Here is an 18,929-nt window from a genome sequence, read left to right as displayed (position 1 = left end):
ACTTGTCAATGGGAGGTTCATGTTCTCTTCCGAGGGACTTTGCACTCAGGTCTTGTAACCTTAGTGGGGAGACTATTAAACAGGTCTTTGGGGAAAGGGTTTTCCAGATAAGAACTCAGGTGGTGGAAAGTGCTATCAAGCCACAGCTAATGTGTGGAAACCCCACAGGGTTTTCAAGGCAGAGGTAGTTTTGCCTTTGCCTGCCTCTTCATAGCAACCCTGCATTTGCTTGGTGGTCTCCCATCCAGGTACTAACCAGGGCCAACCCTGCTTAGCTTCCGAGATCTGATGAGATTGGGCTAGACTGGGCCATCCAGGTGAGGACAAGAACTCAGTGGGCGGTTATTTGGACAAACATCAAGCAGTACGTTGCCATTTGCAAGCACCAGTGGCCCACAAAAGTGTGGTGTGCAAGTATTTAGGCTCTGCTAGGGAAGGAGGTCTGTGGCTTTCTTTATTGAGTCCATCCATCTCTTGTTGGGTCTTCCTATTTTCCTGCTGCCCTCAACTTTTCCTAGCATGATTGTCTTTTCCAGTGACTCTTGTCTTCTCATAATGTGACCATTATGGAGCTGGATATGCTCCACAGAAAAACAGTCCTGCAATTAAGGTTGCCAACCTCCAGGTGGTGGCTGAAGATCTCCTGCTGTTACAATTGATCTCCAGCCAACAGAGATCAGTTCCCCTGGAGAAAATGACCACTTTGGAAGGTGAACTCTGTGACATTATACCCCGATGAACTCCTTCCCTTCCCCAAACCCCTCCCTCCTCAGGCTCCACCCCCAAAATCTCCAGGTATTTCCCAACCCAGAGCTGGCAACTCTACCTGCAATAGATTCACTCTCTGGTCTGGAAGATTCTCCCTGAATCACAGGTGCAAGGGGGTTTTTCTGTAGTGATGGAAGTGTACTCTGACATGGCCAGAGGATTCCCCCCCCCCCCGAATTGTACTCTGAAAATGGTTTCTGGGTCTGATCTTGGGGGAAGGGAACCAAATTAAGAAGCCCTCCTACTGCTGGCTAATTTAACATGGTGCTAAGAATGAGTATTTGAAATGTGGTGTTGTAAATAGGATGGGCCCTTCAGGCAGTTTGGATAATTGCTTCGAAAATAATTGTGAGATGCTCTCCTGCGAACACACACCTGCTGCTTCTCTGGATATGGGGGGGAAGGGTACTAAAGCTCAGAATTGACTTATCTGTGCACATTGTCAAGCGTGTGAGAAATGAAGTCTCATTCCCTCTCCCTTTTTGGCAGAGATCCCCAAGGTCAGTAAATCCTTAATTAAATGCCACTAGCAGGAAAATCCACATCAAGGGGAAGGATGCTACACTGGCCACAAGAGCCAACAGTCACCTGCGCAAGGTGCATTTCGGTGTGCCCTTGCAGGTGGCTCAAGAGCAAAACTGTGCCTTTGGCTGCCTGTAGCAACAAAGTGGAAGGTGTCTTGCCTTCATTCGGTGTGTAATTCCAAAGGAAAGAGAATACACTCTTCTTAGGACAAGAACGGGGATCTTGGAGGGTCTGGGCAAAAATAGGAGCAAGGTAGCACTTTGAGGGTGCCGCTGTACCTGTGTGTGCAGGTGGCCATCTATAGCCCATGGCACTCTTGGCTGATGCCAGTTGGTGTGGCTTTTCGTGAGAAGAATGCTCTGGCTACATCCATCCATGCTCTGATCCCTTCCAAATGCAATTATCGCGATGTGCTGTTTACTGGGCTGCCTTTGAAGATGGTTCAGAACCTTCCAGTGGCTTAGAAAGCGCCAATACTGCTGAAGGCTCTGAACATAGGAAACTCAGCTTTCCACTCTAAACTGGGAGGAAAGGAAGTATACAAATGTTTCAAATAAAATAAGTAAAGGGCTCCATCGGCTGTCAGTTAATCTCCGTGCCCAGCTGGAAGTGCTGGCTCTTACCTTTAGAGGCTGGAAAGCTCTGGCTAGGGGGGACATTGCAAGGGCCAGCTGCTGCTGCTCAAGCTAGCCTAACAATTTGGTCGCTTTCACACATGTTGAATAATGCACTTTCACTCCACTTTCAAAGCACTTTATCGATAGTTGGCAGTGAATTTTGCCATTTCACAGGCCATTTTATGCAGGGTCAATTTTGAAGCTCGCTAAAGGCTCTTATTTTAAATTCAACCTTTAAAGTGACTATTCATGGTCCCGATGCAAAAGGAGAAATTCCACCCACCCCCCCACTCGCCTGCTCCTTTGTTCCTTTCATTAACCAACTGCCGTTTGCATAGCTAACACGCGGCTGTTGTTTTGCATGGTTCCTTCAGGGGATTCTTCGGTGTGGGGGTGGAGCAAACACAAAAGGTTGCATTAAAGGGGCTCTTAAGTAATGGGAAGCAGGTATGCGCCCTCTTCGCAGTCACTTCCTGAACGATGGTTCACCGTGAAAAACTAAAAATAAAATAAAATGTGGGGCAATTCAGCCTGGAACGTGCTGCTAATTACCAAGCAGAAATGGCCACACAGTGACATCCAGCTGCAAAGTGCATTGAAAGTGCATTATTCAGCATGTGTGAAAGTGCCCTAAAATGTCTTCTAAGAGGCTATGGCCATTTATGCAGGGCTGTTTCCCCGTGGTCAGCCCCACCGACTGCCCCGGTGCTTCGGTTTGATTATGCATGCCTTTCTCGGCCGTCAGAGGTCAACTCTCTCTCCCCATGTTTCCACACATTTTGTCCATGTTTTCCAGATGCTTTTATAGCGAGACTCCGAAAAACACAGGCAAAACATGCAGAAATGCGCGGGGAAAGGCATGCATAATCAAAATGAAGCACCAGAGCAGTCAGTGGGGGTGACTGCAGAGAAACAGCCCTGCATAAATGGCCTATCATTTCACATCCCTTCAAGGTGGGGAGGCTGCTGCTTTTTTGGGGGGGGGGGCACCTCACTTGTGGAGAGCCCTCTGTGGAGAAACGCCCTCCACCCTAGAATTAACCCAAGTAATTCCACCATTAGGTTCCACTGTATCCCTGTTAAAGTAGCCACTCTGCAAATCTGTACCTGGTAGAGAAGACAAGTATCAGGTATGATGTATCTATCCCTCAAGCATGGAGCACTCCAGTTCTCAGTTATGCAAATGGTAGGTTTGGGGGTGGGGGTGGGTGTTTGCCATCTCACACTTTGCTGTAATGTCAAGGGACAGAGTCATGGGCAGCCAGATGGCTACACAGTTCTCCCCTTGAGGCAGGAAGATCAGAATGACCCCAAGGGAGGATGGACTCCCAGGAGGAGATCATAAATTCCCAGGACAAGAGGAAGAATCTCTTCTCTTACAGCTTTTGACCTGGGCGGCACAAGCCATGGAGGAGTAAAACTTTCCCAAGGGACTCCATATTTCCCATGTTTTATGTTGCTCTAGATGGAGCCTCTGAAGGGCAATGCAGATGTGCAAAGCCATCCAGTGGGGGATACAGGTTGTTATCGCATGGCCGTTTTGTCCTTCGATTCTCCTGAGAATGGGGCAAATCTCCCTTGTCCAAACACATGGACATCTCCCTCCCGCAAGGCCAACCCACTCCCATTGCGAATCTTTACCTGGTTGTCCAATCCTGGCGTTGTTACGATTTTAAGTAAAGATTCACTGTTAATGGAGGTGCTCGCTGGTACGTTTCAGCATGCACAGGTCGACTCCCCTTCCTTCCGGCGCTCTTCACCACCCCCTTATCAGCCTCTCCTTGCTGCTGCCGTCTTTGCCGCACACTTCCTGCCGCCGCCTCCAGCTGCCTCCGGCACCGTTCCAGGACGGGGGCCAGTGGGGTGGAGGGGTGTAAGGAACCCTGTCACGACCAGGCTGGCGGAGAGGCTGCCTTAGCGGCCAGGGCAGCGGGCAGTGGTGGCTCCTTCCGGCATTTTGTGAGCTAGTGCTACTGCTCTTGCGGCCGAGGGTGCCGACTGCTTAGTGTCACCCCTTCCTCCATGCGTTCTGCGGAATGTTTTAGTATGAGGCTTCACAGGAACAAACCGATGACATCCCAGCCATGTGTCGACGGCCAAAGTCTGATTTGCTGGTGGCGGCCGTTACCACCCAGTTTGTTTATGCCACTCCCTGAGAGTAAGGGAAAGGGACATTGTCATTGGGAGGATACCTGGAATGATCATGGGATTCTCTGACCTCTCAAGAAGTCCAAGGAGCCGGGCTTACGAGTCCTTTCCTTCATACCCTCCATCTGCTATCTGCATGGCACCAAAGGTGGTCTACTTTTAGTGCCAGGTCAAAATGCTTCTCTTTGCTCTGTCGTTTATAAAGGATGGTTGATATCAGCTTGGTAGTTGACATTGGTGTGTGTGTGGAGGGGGGAGTTATGTTGTTTTCAAAACGGATGCTGTGTCATCCGTCTAGAATTTTGTTCCGCTACTCCAACGCAATTTTACAGCAAACTTTTAACTGCTGCCATTCTTTTCCCTCTTGCCAGGCAAATTATTTTCTGCGGTTAGTTTCCTGGCCTTGATTTCAAGGCTGGTTTGATATTATCACCGCTATGATTTCATTCAAAGGCTGGATGTCTCCGTGCATAATTCACTCGCGGCTGGACAAGGTCTGGAGGCTGAATCAGCCCTTCTTCTTGGGGTCTCGCCTGTTTCTTGATTGTGGGGGGCTGCGTCAGCCAGGGCGGATTGGGCTTTGCAGTGTCCCAGGAACAAGCCGAGCTCTTTTGCCCCCAGGAGGAGCCACTCAGCCCAGATGCAGCTGGCAGCACCCTGGGCGGAGGAGGTGGGGGAGCCTGGCTGGCTGGGACTGAGCTAAGTGGTCCTTGCATCCCTCCATGACTTGTTTGTTCACGTAAAGTAGAAGTGTACCAGGAACTTTCCTGGTAAATTAAAGGGCCAGTCTGCCCCTCATGCCCCATAGGCTAAAAGACTGGGAGGAGGAGGATGGTTTTGACCAATGGGCCGATAGCATGCTAATCAGGTGGGTCAGTTTCAGAATATATAATTCTTGCCTATGCAGACAGGACTTGTTAAGTGGATTCACTACAGCCTCACCTGTAAGAGATTATTAAAATCCAGCTTCTCCATTTCTAATGCTCTCGCTTCAGGGCTACCAGATTAGAACAGGAGTTTTGAGATGCAAATTGATTCTCCCCCCCCCCAATAAAATGTAACATTTGTAGCCGTTTTTCGTTTTGCATTTCAAAAAGGCTTCCAGTAGGGAATAGTTCAAAGCGCCTCTCTTATACTTCATGAACCCTTGAAAAGCCGGCAGAACACCTAAAGGATAAAGAGTGTCGTCAAGTCGCAACGGACTCATCTCGACCCCATGAAGTTCCACCTCATGGGGTTTTCAGGGCAAGAGATGAGCAGAGGTGGTTTGCCATTGCCTGCCTCTCCACAGCAGTCCTAGACTTCCTTGGTGGTCTCCCATCCAAGTACTGATGCTGCTTAGCTTCTGGGCTCTGACAAGATCTGGCTTGTCTGGGCTATGAGGGCTGCTAATATAAGGACCCCCCCCCCATATGAAAGCCTCGCTGAAAGCCAAAATCAATTTTTACAACATCCCTGCAAGAAAGGCAGTTCACATGCATACTGCCCCACTCTGATCAGCAGTGGCTTTCCAGAGTCTCAGGAGAAAGTGGGGAGGGGCTGTGGCTCAGCGGTAGAGCATCTGCTTGGCACACAGAAGGTCCCAGGTTCTATCCCCGGCATCTCCAGTTAAAGGGACTAGGCAGGTAGGTGATGGGAAAGACCCCTGCCTGAGACCCTGGAGAGCTGCTGCCAGTCTGAGTAGACAACACTGACTTTGATGGGCCAAGGGTCTGAATGAGTATAAGGCAGCTTCATTTGTGTTCATTTAAGAAGGTCTTCCACATCATGTGGAAAAACAACAACAACTGGGGATACCAGGCATTGAACCTGGGACCTGCTGCATGCAAAGCAGATGCTCAACCATTGAGCCATGGCCCCAACTCTCTTCCCTGTTGCATATACTCATGCCAACCATTTGCACATTATTATGTTCCTGAATTTCACTACAGCTGGAAGTTGGGAAGGAACTCTAATTGACTGAACACATTTCTAGAAGGTCATTAAGGTGCCCATCCTCCCCAGAATGTGCTGCCTGCCTGGTGCATGGAACAGATGTTGCCAATGCCCATGCTAGACACAATTAAGACATACTAGCCTGCATCCCAAAGCATCCTGGAATTTCCTGGGCATTTGAGAAAATTGCCTTGCATGGCCTGAATACTGCCCGTGGGTGGTGAAAATATTACCCACTCAAAATGCCCATGGTGCTGCATTTACCACATGGCCTATGTACCAAACAAGCCATGCACAGAGAGATAGACCAGCAAAGCACATGCCTGAAGTGAATTACAGAAGGCATTCCAGCTTCTGCACCGCACCACGGATTGGGCGCCTTCTGCTCTCTGTCAGAAGTTTGCAGAGCAGGAACCGGCTGGTTTCATTCCTAGCACTTACTAATGCAAGCAGCACTTGGATTAGTCGTGCCGAACAACCTCCACTTCTCACTTGTCTTGAAAGCCCCTTGCCCAGGTTGCCCTAAGTTGGTTGTGACTTGATGGCTCTTATGTACGGCCTCTAGCAGAAGAGCCGTCTAGCTCTTTAGGTCGGGGAAGGCTCCCAACTGTGCTGAGTAGAGCGGTAGGATACAGGCCACTAGCGCAGCTGGTGAGGGCATTTCTTTTGTTCAGGAGCTGCATCCTCAAGAGTGCTAATCGTAGGGGAGAGACCTACCCACTTAGCCCAGCCCACCTACTGTTGTCATTCTGCAGTAGCCCCCAAGTGCCTGGGATCACTCATGGGGAAAAAATGGTTGTTGGTGCATCTCAAAGGACACCATGTACTGGTCCAAAACCTGAAGGAGGGTCTGTTGTGTTTCAGTAGAAGGAGGAGGCTACAGAGGAAGGCTGAGGACCCAGAATGTGCCCATGAAAGGCTCTAGTTACTCAACTGAGGTCTCAGCAAATCTAAATTCCAACATGCCGCCTTGGGATAGTTCAGATTTCTCTCCTCTGTTTCTCCCATTCTGACATTCCCTTGGCAGCACCTGAGTTTTTAAGCACAGGTTTTGTCCTCCTGACATGATTTCAGCAAGAGCTGTCAGATTTTCAAATGCAGCTGTCATCATAAAGCCCAAGGAACACCCTGCCATTGCCCATGTCCCGTTCCCTCGCCATTTCTAACAGCTGCTTTCTCTCTCCCTCTTTCTCTCCTCATCCCTCCCTCCTGTCATGTTGGCCCTACAGAAAGCGGATCTGGCTGTCGCACCGCTGACCATCACTCACATCCGGGAGAAAGCGATCGACTTCTCCAAGCCCTTCATGACTTTGGGGATCAGCATTCTCTACCGGAAGGCCAACGGGACCAATCCCAGCGTCTTCTCGTTCCTCAACCCTCTGTCTCCTGACATTTGGATGTACATCCTCCTGGCGTACCTGGGAGTTAGCTGTGTGCTCTTTGTGATTGCCAGGTAAGCCAATACACCGAGGCCTAGTGGTAGGATCGGACCGCAAGGCCTCCACTTCATGGTTGCCCAGGCTGAAGCCAGCTTCGCTTTCCTCTTCACACGAGCCTGCATTTGACTTCTCCTTAGACTTGGTTCAGAGTAAAGCAAGAGTGTCTCCTTCAACATGGGTTCCAGGATATGGTTTGAAGGCACTTCATGTAAGCCACCTTGGTGCAGCTAAGCAGGCTTGAAGTTGGTTATTGCCTGGGTCAGTGGGAAATATCCTAGGACCCTCCCCCCAGCATGCCACATTGAGTTCCATGATAGGAGACAGGTGGGATAAAAGAATTCCCTGCCCTCTCGGCAATCCCTTTTGTTGCCCACAGGCATCTCAGGCAATGGGGGGAGGAAATGGGGGGAGGGAAGAATTCATGTTGTGTGCCTACATCACTTCCCAGTAAAACAGGAAGTGACATGGAAGACGCTCTAGCATTTCACAAAAACTCTATGGTAAACCATAGAGTTCACCTTCTTTGGTACCTCATTACATTACATTGCTAGCTGTACAAGGAGTAAATAAACCCTTTCCAAGGGAAGTGGCCTGTCAGGAAAGGAAAAGGAGCTTCCCTCTCTCCTCCCCAGCCTCACCCGCTGCATCCTCAGCATTCATGGCAGCACTCCTTTGAATAGCTGCCTGCGGGAAGCACAGGCTCCCGCCCTGCTCCTCACATCCTGCAAAATTCCCTGAGTCTGTGGGAGTTCCACTGAGCGTCCTGGGACCACTATTCAGCAAAGTGTGATGTCCTGTAGTTTATTTACAATCTGTAAAATTGCAGTTTGTTTTTAATTTAATCTGCGACATTCAGTAAAGTTTATGACTATCATGGGAAGGGGGGAATTATATTCTGAACAATGGTGAAAGCGGGGAATGGAGCAAAAAAGGTTGAGAACCACCGGTTTAGACTTTGGGAGACCTTCCTAAATGTATGTTCAGTTCAGCAACCAGCTGCCTTCAAAAACTGGGTCAGAAAAGTGTCCACCAGTAATGATTTGCTGCAGTGCATTCTTTCTCAAAGCCGGGTGTTGGACAAGACACCCCACTCTCTTGCTCAGTAGAGAGCCATCTCTCTCATTCTCTCTCTCTCTCTGCTTTAAAAATGGCAATGTGGTTTAGGATGTTTTGCGCCATTCATGCAGGGTCAATTTTGATGCTCGCTCAAAGCTCTTTTTTAAATTGTGACCTTTAAAATGCCTATTCATGGTCCTGATGCAAAAGGAGAAATTCCACCCCCCACACACACTCACCTGCTCCTTTGCTCCTTTGATTGCATAGCCATTGGCAATGGTCGTTTGCATAGCTGAGCCGCGTTTGTGATTTTTCATGGTTCCTTCAGTAAATGCTTCGGTGCGGGGGTGGAGCAAATACAAAAGGTCGCATTAAAGGGGCTCTTAAGAAATGCGAAGCAGGTATGCGCCGGCTCCGCAGTCACTTCCTCAATGATGGTTCAGTGTGAAAAACTCAAAAAAGTATGCGGGGCACTTCAGCCTGGAATACACTGCTAATTACCAAGCATAAATAGCCTTGATCTCCTGTTCTCTTGGAGATCCATCACAGCTGACCACGGGCTACTGGGCCAGGGTTGCACAAGGAATCCATTGCCATGGTGGGCTGGTACCGGGGTCTCCAGACCCAGTTCTTCATTCATTGGCCAATTCCGCACTTTCTGGACTTAATGAGGGAGGAAGACAACACTGAACCATTTGCTATCACCGGGTATTCGTAACAGCTAAACCAGCAGCATTCGCCATTAAGAATGAGTTGGGAGAGGGGTGGAATCCAGGCCACCTGTACGGCTACTTGAGAGAAAGAGGAAGCACTGCATATTCATGAGTTGAATGCAATTACCTGCTGCCTCCTAATCAGGATGATTGTACCCACCCATGTCCCAATGTGGGGTTAATAGGAATTAATTGCGGAGGGGAGCATGTCGAGCATCGGTGTGCCACGTCTCTGGGGTCACCTTCCAGACTGCATTTGTCACAGCCTGTCCAGCCCGGGACCCAGAACGGCAGCATCATTTTCTCCATTAGCCCCCAATGTTCCGAGCAGCGCAAGACTTTGCCGGCTCCCCGAGGCCATTATAGCATTTGGAGGCGATTACCTGAGCTTAGTGCCTAATACCCTAATTTCATGTAATGCACTTGTCAAAATCAGCTCTGCAGGGAGCGGGCTGACTTTGTTTGCTCTGCCACATCTGGATCGGCTTAGCGGCGCTTGGAAAGAAGGCTGGATGGAAACGGTGTCCAGAGGCATCGTTGCCCAACCGTGAGGATTGATCGCCCCTGAAAAGACCACCTGATGCATATGAGAATCTTGTCTTGTTGGGGGTGGGGGGGGGAGTACATAAGAATATAAGAAAGGCCATGCTGGATCAGACCAAGGTTCATCAAGTCCAGCAGTCTGTTCACACAGTGGCCAACCAGGTGCCTCCAGGAAGCCCACAAACAAGACAACTGCAGCAGCATTGTCCTGCCTGTGTTCCAAAGCACCCAATATATTAGGCATGCTTCTCTGATCCTGGAGAGAATAGGTATGCATCTTGTCTAGTATCCATTTTGACTAGTAGCCCTGAATACCCCTCTCCTCCATGAACATGTCCACTCCACTCTTAAAGTTTTCCAAGTTGGCAGCCATCACCACATCCTGGGGCAGGGAATTCCACAATTGAACTATGTATCGAGTGAAGAAATACTTCCTTTTATCAGTTTTGAATCTGAGCAATACAACAAATGTCTTTTCTGTGGATGGAGCAACTGAGGAGAGGCTGGCCCATACCCTACCTTGACGCCAGCTCCCTGCCTAATGTCAAGCAAATCAGAATCTCTCTACTTTGGCCATTCTCCTATAAATGAGGAGAAACAGAGATCTCCTTCACAGAGATGTTTGGTAATAATTGATTGCCGTCAATTCACAACCATTCATGGCAGCCCCTCATGGGGCTTTCAGGGCAAGAGATGAACAAAGGTGGTTTGCCGTTGCCTGCCTCTGCGTAGCGATCCTAGGATTCCTTTTATCCATCGGATAAAGGCTTCAGATAAAAGCCTCCACCGGCACCATCATGGGGTCGCGGTCATTACAAACCGGTTCTGAGCCTGCTTGGCAACCAGGGAGAGTGGCACTTTGATCTATCCAAGGTTCAGTGGGGCTTTTGAAGCCTTATTGATGCCCCTTCTCAGCTTGACTCCACCAGCTGTCACAAAGGTCAGAGGCAGAGCCTGAGGTCTTTTGGGTAGCCACTTTTGCCTGGCAACATTCTGTAATGTGGCAGAGGCCCTGGTGCAGATGAGGGGCTTGAATCGCAGCTGACTGGGCACTGACTCTTGAGCATCCCTGCCACATGCATGCATGAAGTTTCATCTTTGAACCGAGTTTTGGCTTCCACTCCAGTCGGCCCGAGTTTTGGCTACCACTCCAGTTGTTCTGCAGGTACATTGTTGCTGCTAGGAAAGCCGATGCCTCCTGCAGTTGAGGAATGTGGTGTCTGCCTAAATGCTGGGGTGTGACTGAAGCAGATGGCTAAAAACCCCTGAAGTCGATTCCTAGGTCTCTAGGGTCGATTGCATCTTTGAGATTTGGGGGAGGCAGGGTTACTGCAAAGCCAGGGGGGATTTCTGAAGGAAGCAGAGATGATAATAATTAATGTTTGGTTCCAAAGCACTTGTGCCAATTATGTTTTTATTTAATTTCGTTTCATCGTCTTGCAAAGTACAAGACCCCTGGGAAATGTGAACAAATACCTCTGAAGGCATTAGCATCTCTCGCCTTACATAAGACCGCCGTCTGTACACCTTCCCCAATCCACAGGCTGTGCTCGGTGGTCCCTGTTTGAATGTAGCTTTTAAACAGGAGAGTTTGGGGGGCTTATTGATTGTGCTCAACCAGAAGAGCCAGCATGGTGTAATGGTTAGAGTGTTGGATTAGGATCAGGGAGAATCAGATTCAAATCCCTGCTCTGCCATGAAAGAGTACTGGGTAACCTTGTGCCAGTCACACACTCTCCACCTGACATACAAGGATCCCCAGTAGAGTGCCCATGGCTGCCATGATGCCTGCCGACACTTTTACGGTGCCCATCAAGTGTTTTTAGGAATTGGGTGGGACCAGGTAGGGCTTTTGTCTAGCAAGGCTTCTGATTGCCTGTTAGAGATTTGATTGGCTGTGCAGTTGTGTTTTTTTTTAATGTTACTTTGGCAGCAGTTGCTGCCTCAGCACAAGGATCTGCACTGTGTTACTGAAGTTAAGCTGTAGCAGCCATTTTGTAGGGGGTGGGTGCTGCAACTCATGCCATTCAGCAATGTCAGTAGGTGAGGGGACAAACCCTGCACCTCTCAAGAGCTCTTTGCACACCTCTCCTGGAAGTGTTCCTCAGCTAGAGGGACCCTTTCGCTTCCCTTTGCAGCTATGGTTGATTCACACATGGCTTTCTTCCTCTCCCAAGCCTTGCACAAGCAGGTTCTTCCACGTGTGATTTGCAAAACATCCGTCTACTGTCAGCTAATTGCAGAGCCCATTTTGGATATTTTGGTTTGGATAAAACTCCCTCCCGAGAGACAAGGTGCAGAGAGCACCTGTGTTTTAGATGGACAGGCACTCAGGCAAGTCCCAAGGTGGGGGGAGGAGGGGAGGAGAAGAAGAAGAGGAAGAGGAGGAAGAAGAAGAGTTGGTTTTTATATGCTGACTTTCTCTACTGCTAAAGGAAGAATCAAACCGGCTTACAATCACCTTCCCCTCCCCACAACACACCTTCCCCTGTGAGGTAGGTGGGGCTTAGAGATCTGTGACTGGCCCAAGGACACCCAGCTGGCTTCATGTGTAGGAGCGGGGAAACAAATCCAGTTCACCAGAATAGCCTCCACCGCTCATGTGGAGGAGTGGGGAATCAAACCCGGTTCTCCAGATCAGAGTCCACTTCTCTAAACCACTGCTCTTAACCACTACACCACGCTGGCTGGTTGCCAAATCCAGGTTGAGCCATACCTGGAGATTTTTTTGGGGGGGGTGGAGCCTGGGGAGGGAGCTCAGTAGGGATGTAATGCTGCAGAACCCACCCTCCAAAGCAGCCCTTTTCTCCAGGGGAACTGAAAGTGCTTGAATTTACATAGGCCATCAGGCACATGGCGGGAGCAGAAGGGAGAGGGTACTGGAACCGATTGGCAGGAAGTGTCCCTCTGTGCTTCCCCATAGGTATGACAGTGTGGGCAGCAGGGAGTGGCTCCCTCAATTCGTCCTTGGGATGAAACTCACTTAAAAAAGCTGTGACAAGATGGAAGGTGGGGAGAACCCTTAGAACGTGGGGATGGCTTGTAAAACGAACAAAAAGGGCAGTGGGGTTGTACGCTCCTCTGGGCACGGGCCTGTCTGATGTGGGACTGGAGTCTCTTGAAAAGAGGCACAGTGTGGGTGCAGCAGCCTCATCCAGATGCAGAGCGGACTGTGGCTCAGTGGTAGAGCATCAGCTTGGCATGCAGAAGGTCCCAGGTTCAATCCCAGCATCTCCAGTTAAAGGGACTAGGCAAGTAGGTGATGTGAAAGACCCCTGCCTGAGACCCTGGAGTACTGCTGCCAGTCTGAGTAGACAGTACTTACTTGATGGACCAATGGTTTGATTCAGTACAAGGCACCTTCATAAGTAGTAGTAGAAGAAGAGTTGTTTTTTATATGCTGACTTTCTTTACCACTTAAGGGAGAATCAAACTGGCCTACAATCACCTTCCCTTCCCCTCCCCACAACAGACACCCTGTGAGGTAGGTGGGGCTGAGGGAGCTCTAAGAAGAGAGCTGTGACTAGCCCAAGGTCACCAACAGGCTTCATGTGTAGGCGTGGGGAAACAAATCCAGTTCACCAGGTTAGCGTCCGCCGCTCATGTGGAGGAGTGGGGAATCAAACCCGGTTCTCCAGATCAGAGTCCACTGCTCCAAACCACCACTCTTAACCACTGCACCCCGCTGGCCCTCTGTGGACTCTCCATGTGCCTGATGTGACTCCTCCTGTCTTCCCCGGGCACAGGTTCAGCCCTTACGAATGGTACGATGCCCACCCGTGCAACCCGGGATCCGACATCGTCGAGAATAACTTCACCCTCCTCAACAGTTTCTGGTTCGGAATGGGAGCCCTGATGCAGCAAGGTACGGCTGACGGTTCCCTTCTCCCTCCCCATCGCTCAACACGTCCCCCACTCCTCCACACTGCTTTTGTTTGTTGTATACCTGCGTGCACATGTTGTGTGTGTTTTCCTTGTTGACAGGCGCAAGATATATGTAGTTGCGCTTGTCAAACCCCCCCCCCCAAAAAAAACAAGCCTCCGTAGCAAGAAAAATAATGTCGGGCCTCCTCTCCCTCCTTGTCATGAGGCAGCCAGGCAGTGCCGGGGAGTTTCTGTCATCACACCGCTGACAGGCGGAGACATAGGTTTTGAAATGGTGGAGTTTGTCTCTTAACAATTATAAGGAGTGCTTGTCAGGAGTGGCTTTTGTCTCTTCTCCACTACTGAACAGGCGCTGCGGGGTGGAGCAGGGGGATCTTGCTGTCCCCGGACATCTTTACCACTGACCCACCAGGGGTTGGAGCTCCCGGCCTCTCTCTTGTGGGTCTTCCAGTTACTGCTCTGGGCCTGAAGGGTCCACTGCCCAGAGGAACGGAGGGGGCCAGGAAAAGGGAATGCCCCACCTGGAGAAGCTCCCCGGTGGCACCAGCCAGGCCAGTGGAATCGAGAAGTGGTTCAGAGGTCAGAACTCCTCCAAGGAAATTGCTGGGAGCTTCCAGGCAGCGAGAGGGGCGTGAAATGTCTGTGTTGCTCCGGAGATGAAGACTGCTGTTCAGCACCATTGGCTTGAGGGCCAAAAGCCAATGGTTGACGAGGGAAAGGAGGCTTGAGGTTGCGTGTGGGCCTCAATCCGAGTCAGAGCTTGGACTCCTCCCCCCCGAAAAAAAGGCAAGACTCAGTCCTGGATTTTGTGGCATAATAATGAGCAGGGTTGCCAACTCCAGCTTGGGAAATTCCTAGAGATTTGGGGGTGGCGTCTGGAGGGGGCCAGCTTTGGGGAGGGTATAATCCATCCTCCAAAGCCGCCATTTTCTCCAGAGGAACTGATTTCTGTCATCGGGAGGTAAATTGTAATTCCAGGAGATCCCCAGGCCCCACCTATTTGGGTTGGCAGCCCAAATAACAAGAAAATCACAATACGGTAGTGTGGTAGAGTTGGCCAGCTGGCCAAGAGATTATATGTGCCAGCAACCACTGTCCAGGGGGCAAACAGCTGCCTGTTTGCCCAATATTAGTAAGAGCAGTATGGGGTGGGAAGGGGGGCATAACAGGTGCTTGCGGACAGGGTCTTGACTTTCTTCAGACTTCACGTCTGGGGAGTGCTTTGACCCCGGATCTCCAACATCCAGACGTGAGGCATGAGCCTAGGTTGTGGTCCAATTCTGCACTGCTTTGGTATTTTTGTGCCCTAATTTCAGACAAAAAAGCGTTTGCCCTACTCCTCCTCCCCCCTTCTCTGGTTTTAATAGGCACTGGAGGGGGGGGGGGAGTCCAGAAATAGAGCTGCTCTTTCAGTCCTTTGCCCCTGTTTGCTCAAAGTCATTACAAGCCCGTTATACCTTTTTTCACGGTCCCGCTCTGATTTCCCATCTTCGCACAGCTATTCAGAGCGTTAGGCCTTGATGGTTTCTCTTCCATGCGATTGGGCCCTTTCTTTTAAAAAAAAAAAAAAAAAAACACGCTTGTGTGTTTGAAGAATCTCCCCAGGGTGCGGCCTTTTTGAAAAACAATCCGTACAAAAGAAAAGCTTTTCATTTTAAACGGGGAGAACAAAACACTCATAAAAGTTCATGAAGGGCTTGCTACTTAAATCTCATAAAAGCTGCTTGGTTAATTACTTTGGCTTGAAAGTTCCCTGTAAAATTCTGGCTCTGCCCAAGGTCAAGCGTAACAACGAGGAGATATCTGCAAATGTTACTGTGGATGAGAATGAGGAATATGTCCTGGTGCACAACCACCTGGCTTATTTAATTTATGCAAGGAAGAACATTCGGGACTCGCCATGTATGTGTGTTGTGGTTTCTCCTCTTCCCACTTTCCCCTGCTTCATTCTCTCCCTGCCTCCCCATTCTTCTCAGGTTCTGAGCTGATGCCCAAAGCACTCTCCACGCGCATCATCGGGGGCATCTGGTGGTTTTTCACCCTCATCATCATCTCTTCCTACACGGCAAACCTGGCCGCCTTCTTGACCGTGGAGAGGATGGAGTCCCCGATCGACTCAGCTGACGACCTGGCCAAGCAAACGAAAATTGAATACGGAGCCGTGAAGGATGGGGCCACCATGACCTTCTTCAAGGTGAGAAGGAGCACACGGGATCTTTCCCTCAGGCAGGCAAGGAAAGGGCAGCAGTGTTACTGGAGTATTAGGCATGTCCTCCTGGGGAGTCTGTACCCTGACTTGGTTGGCTCAGGCTAGCCCAATCTCATTAGATCTTGGAAGCTAAGAAGGGTCGACCTTGGTTAATACTTGGAATGGAGACCATCAAGGCAGTCCAGAGTCGGGGAGGGGCTGTGGCTCAGTGGTAGAGCATCTGCTTGGCATGCAGAAGGTCCCAGGTTCAATCCCTGGCATCTCCAGTTAAAGGGACCAGACAGGTAGGTGATGTGAAAGACCTCTGCCTGAGACCCTGGAGAGCTGCTGCTGGTCTGAGTAGACAATACTGAGTTTGATGGACCAGGGGTCTGATTCAGTGTAAGGCAGCTTCATGTGTTCATGTGCTGTGCAGAGGCAATGACGCACCACCTCTGTTGGTCTCTTGCCTTGAAAACCCTATGGGGTCACTATACGTCAGCCACAACTTGACAGCACTTTCCACCAGGGAGTCTCTAAGATCTTCAAAAGGGGCTTCGCTACTTGGAAACGTTGGGACATCTGCATTCACTGGGATTTGCCACCGCTGAGAGCCAAATCCAGAACAGATTGGATGGGTGCAGTGGGCCAGAGCTGGCTATGTGAGGAAGTGGCCATAAGACTGGTAGGCGGCCCATGTTTGTTAGTTCACTGGGAATGCTTTTTTTTCTGCTTTGCAAGGGCAAACACGGCCACCGTGGTTTGAATATCAAGTTGCATTCCTGGTGAAGCAACTACCCAGCCCTGCTGTGACAAGGATCCAGAAGAGGTGGGTGTAGAAGACAGGAAGTTGGAAAAAGGAAGGGGGAAGTGTTGCACAGGGCCCAGGCATGCATTGACTGGAGGGAAAGGGTGGGCGAGATTGCTTCAGAACCCAGAGGCCCGGGGTCCAGAGACAGCAGTGGAGGAGCACTGAGGCCAGATAGGATTTTATACATTGATTTCAATTTGGCTGCAGGTCGTTAGTTATGGGTTACCCAGTCTTTGAAAAACCTGCTTTTGACCTGCAAGGGAAGCATCAATATTTAGCAATGCAGGAAATGTTCAGCTTCTTACAGAGCAGAGGCCGGTCTTGCTGGAATGAGAATTTTGCAGTGAGGGAATCGCTGGTTGGGAAATGCGCAAGGTAGTGTTTGAGACCTGTGGCACAGCCCACGGCTGTTTCCCGACTCCTAGTCGATAATCTCTGATAATGACCTCTCTAGGGGTAAAGCGAGAGGCTGCCTAACAATGGGGAGTAAATAATTGATCTTGCACTTTTTTTCCTTGATTCGCATCTGACAACTTAGGACACTTCTCATTGGCATTATTCTCTCCGCTGTTGTGTTTTTAAAGTCACTCTGTTTTAGCAGGCATTGGGAGGCTCTTTGGGGGCTGTTGGACAATCAAAAGAATCTGTCACCAACATTGGTCTGTGTATTTGTGTCTGTTTTTTTATTGGCCACAAATATGTGAAAATGGGAAGTGTTTCTGATGCACATGATCATACAGGGATAATTTCTGTAGTTCCCAATATCTGATGCACATGATCAAAGCCGGTTTTGGTGCCGTTTCTGCCACTAGGTTAGTGCCAAGGCTGGGAACCCAGGAGAAGGCCTCATACCCAGCATCTTGGCATATGGTTGCCAACTCCAGGTTGTGAAACTCCTGGAGATTTGTGGGGTGGAGCCTGGGGAGGGTGGGGCTTGGGGAGGAAGGAACCTCCATGGGGTATAATGCCACAGCGCTCACCCTCCAAAGCGGCTATTTTATCCAGGGGAACTGATCTCTGTAGTCTGGAGATCAGTTGTAACTCCAGGACATCTCCAGGCTCCATCTAGAGGCTGGCAACCATATATTGACACATTTGGGTGTGTCTGGACATCTCTTTCAGCAGCTATCCCACCCCCATACATACAAACTTTGTCCCAAGCCCCTTTAAAATCAAGGAAGTTTGAGGTCCCTGACTGCTGCATGTCCTATCTGGGCCTCCACTGCAGAGGAGGAATTCATTTATTCAGGTATTTACTTACTACATTGATAGTCCACCTTTCTCACTGAAACACAGTGTAGCCAGCTGAGGTTCAAGGAAGTCTGGTTCCTCCTGGCACAGCTTTTCCCCTGAGGAATCCTCACTTGCTGGGGTTTGAGCCACAACACAGTCCCAGTGCCACCACCCAGGTGTACTGTATGATCAATGTCAGCACTGGAGAACGGGACATGCTCCCCCAGTCTACATATTAACTAGGGATCAGGGAGAAGTACACACGGGACCGTTCACACATGCACCTTGAACTCTGGGCTTTTCGCGATCTGCCAGGCCTTTTGTAGAAATCCCCATCCTCTTTCAGTCGCCTAGTTCTATAGTAAACCATGGCACTGGATTCTGCCTGGAGAGTGGGAGAGGATGCTGGCCCCTGGGGGCAACCTTGCTGATAGCTTCCAGGAGGTTTGTGCTTCAACCATGGCCTCAACAAAGCTGCTATTTTGGAATCCTTAAATTCCCAAAGCATTTTGGAATCCAAGAGGGCTTGGGGACCTATGGCAGGGCATGGTTATTGTACATGGACTGCACATCTTTCAGCAGAATCCAGGATATACTGGGAGGCCTCCAACACAGCACTGTTACTGGATCTCAGCCATTTTGGGTCTCGTCAGGACTGGAATAGGAGTGCTTGAGAGAGCCAGCGTGGTGTAGTGGTTAAGAGTGGTGGTTTGGAGCGGTGGACTGTAATCTGGAGAACTGGGTCTGATTCCCCACTCCTTCACACGAGCGGTGGAGGATAATCTGGTGAACTGGATTTGTTTCCTCCCTCCTACACATGAAGCCAGCTGGGTGATCTTGGGCTAGTCACACTCTCTCTGCCCCATCTACCTCACAAGGTGTCTCTTGTGGGGAGGGGAAAGGAAGAAGATTGGAAGCTGGTTTGATTCTTCCTTAAGTGGTAGAGAAAGTCGGCATATAAAAACAAACTCTTCTTTTTCTTCTTCTTCCCACACTTCACCCCATGAGTACCACCTTGAGTTGCATAATGGAAGAAATACGGGATAAAACTGCAATGACTAAACACAT

At 49.9% G+C, this 18,929-nt stretch overlaps 1 protein-coding gene across 3 annotated transcripts in view; it reads left to right on the top strand.

The window, feature by feature from the left end:
* The window catches only part of GRIK3 (glutamate ionotropic receptor kainate type subunit 3), a 235,871-nt gene that overhangs the window by 198,342 nt on the left and 18,600 nt on the right, over positions 1-18,929 (top strand). For all 3 annotated transcript variants that reach the window (XM_056845961.1, XM_056845962.1, XM_056845960.1), the window contains 3 exons: positions 7,223-7,446; positions 13,491-13,609; positions 15,606-15,823. In XM_056845961.1, coding sequence (XP_056701939.1) covers positions 7,223-7,446; positions 13,491-13,609; positions 15,606-15,823 — 561 coding nt within the window. The remainder of the gene's footprint in view (positions 1-7,222; positions 7,447-13,490; positions 13,610-15,605; positions 15,824-18,929) is intronic.

Source organism: Euleptes europaea, chromosome 3, assembly GCF_029931775.1.
Source record: "Euleptes europaea isolate rEulEur1 chromosome 3, rEulEur1.hap1, whole genome shotgun sequence".
NCBI lineage: Eukaryota > Metazoa > Chordata > Lepidosauria > Squamata > Sphaerodactylidae > Euleptes > Euleptes europaea.
Note: the sequence above shows the minus strand (reverse complement) of the source record. Positions and strands in the feature narration are given on the sequence as shown.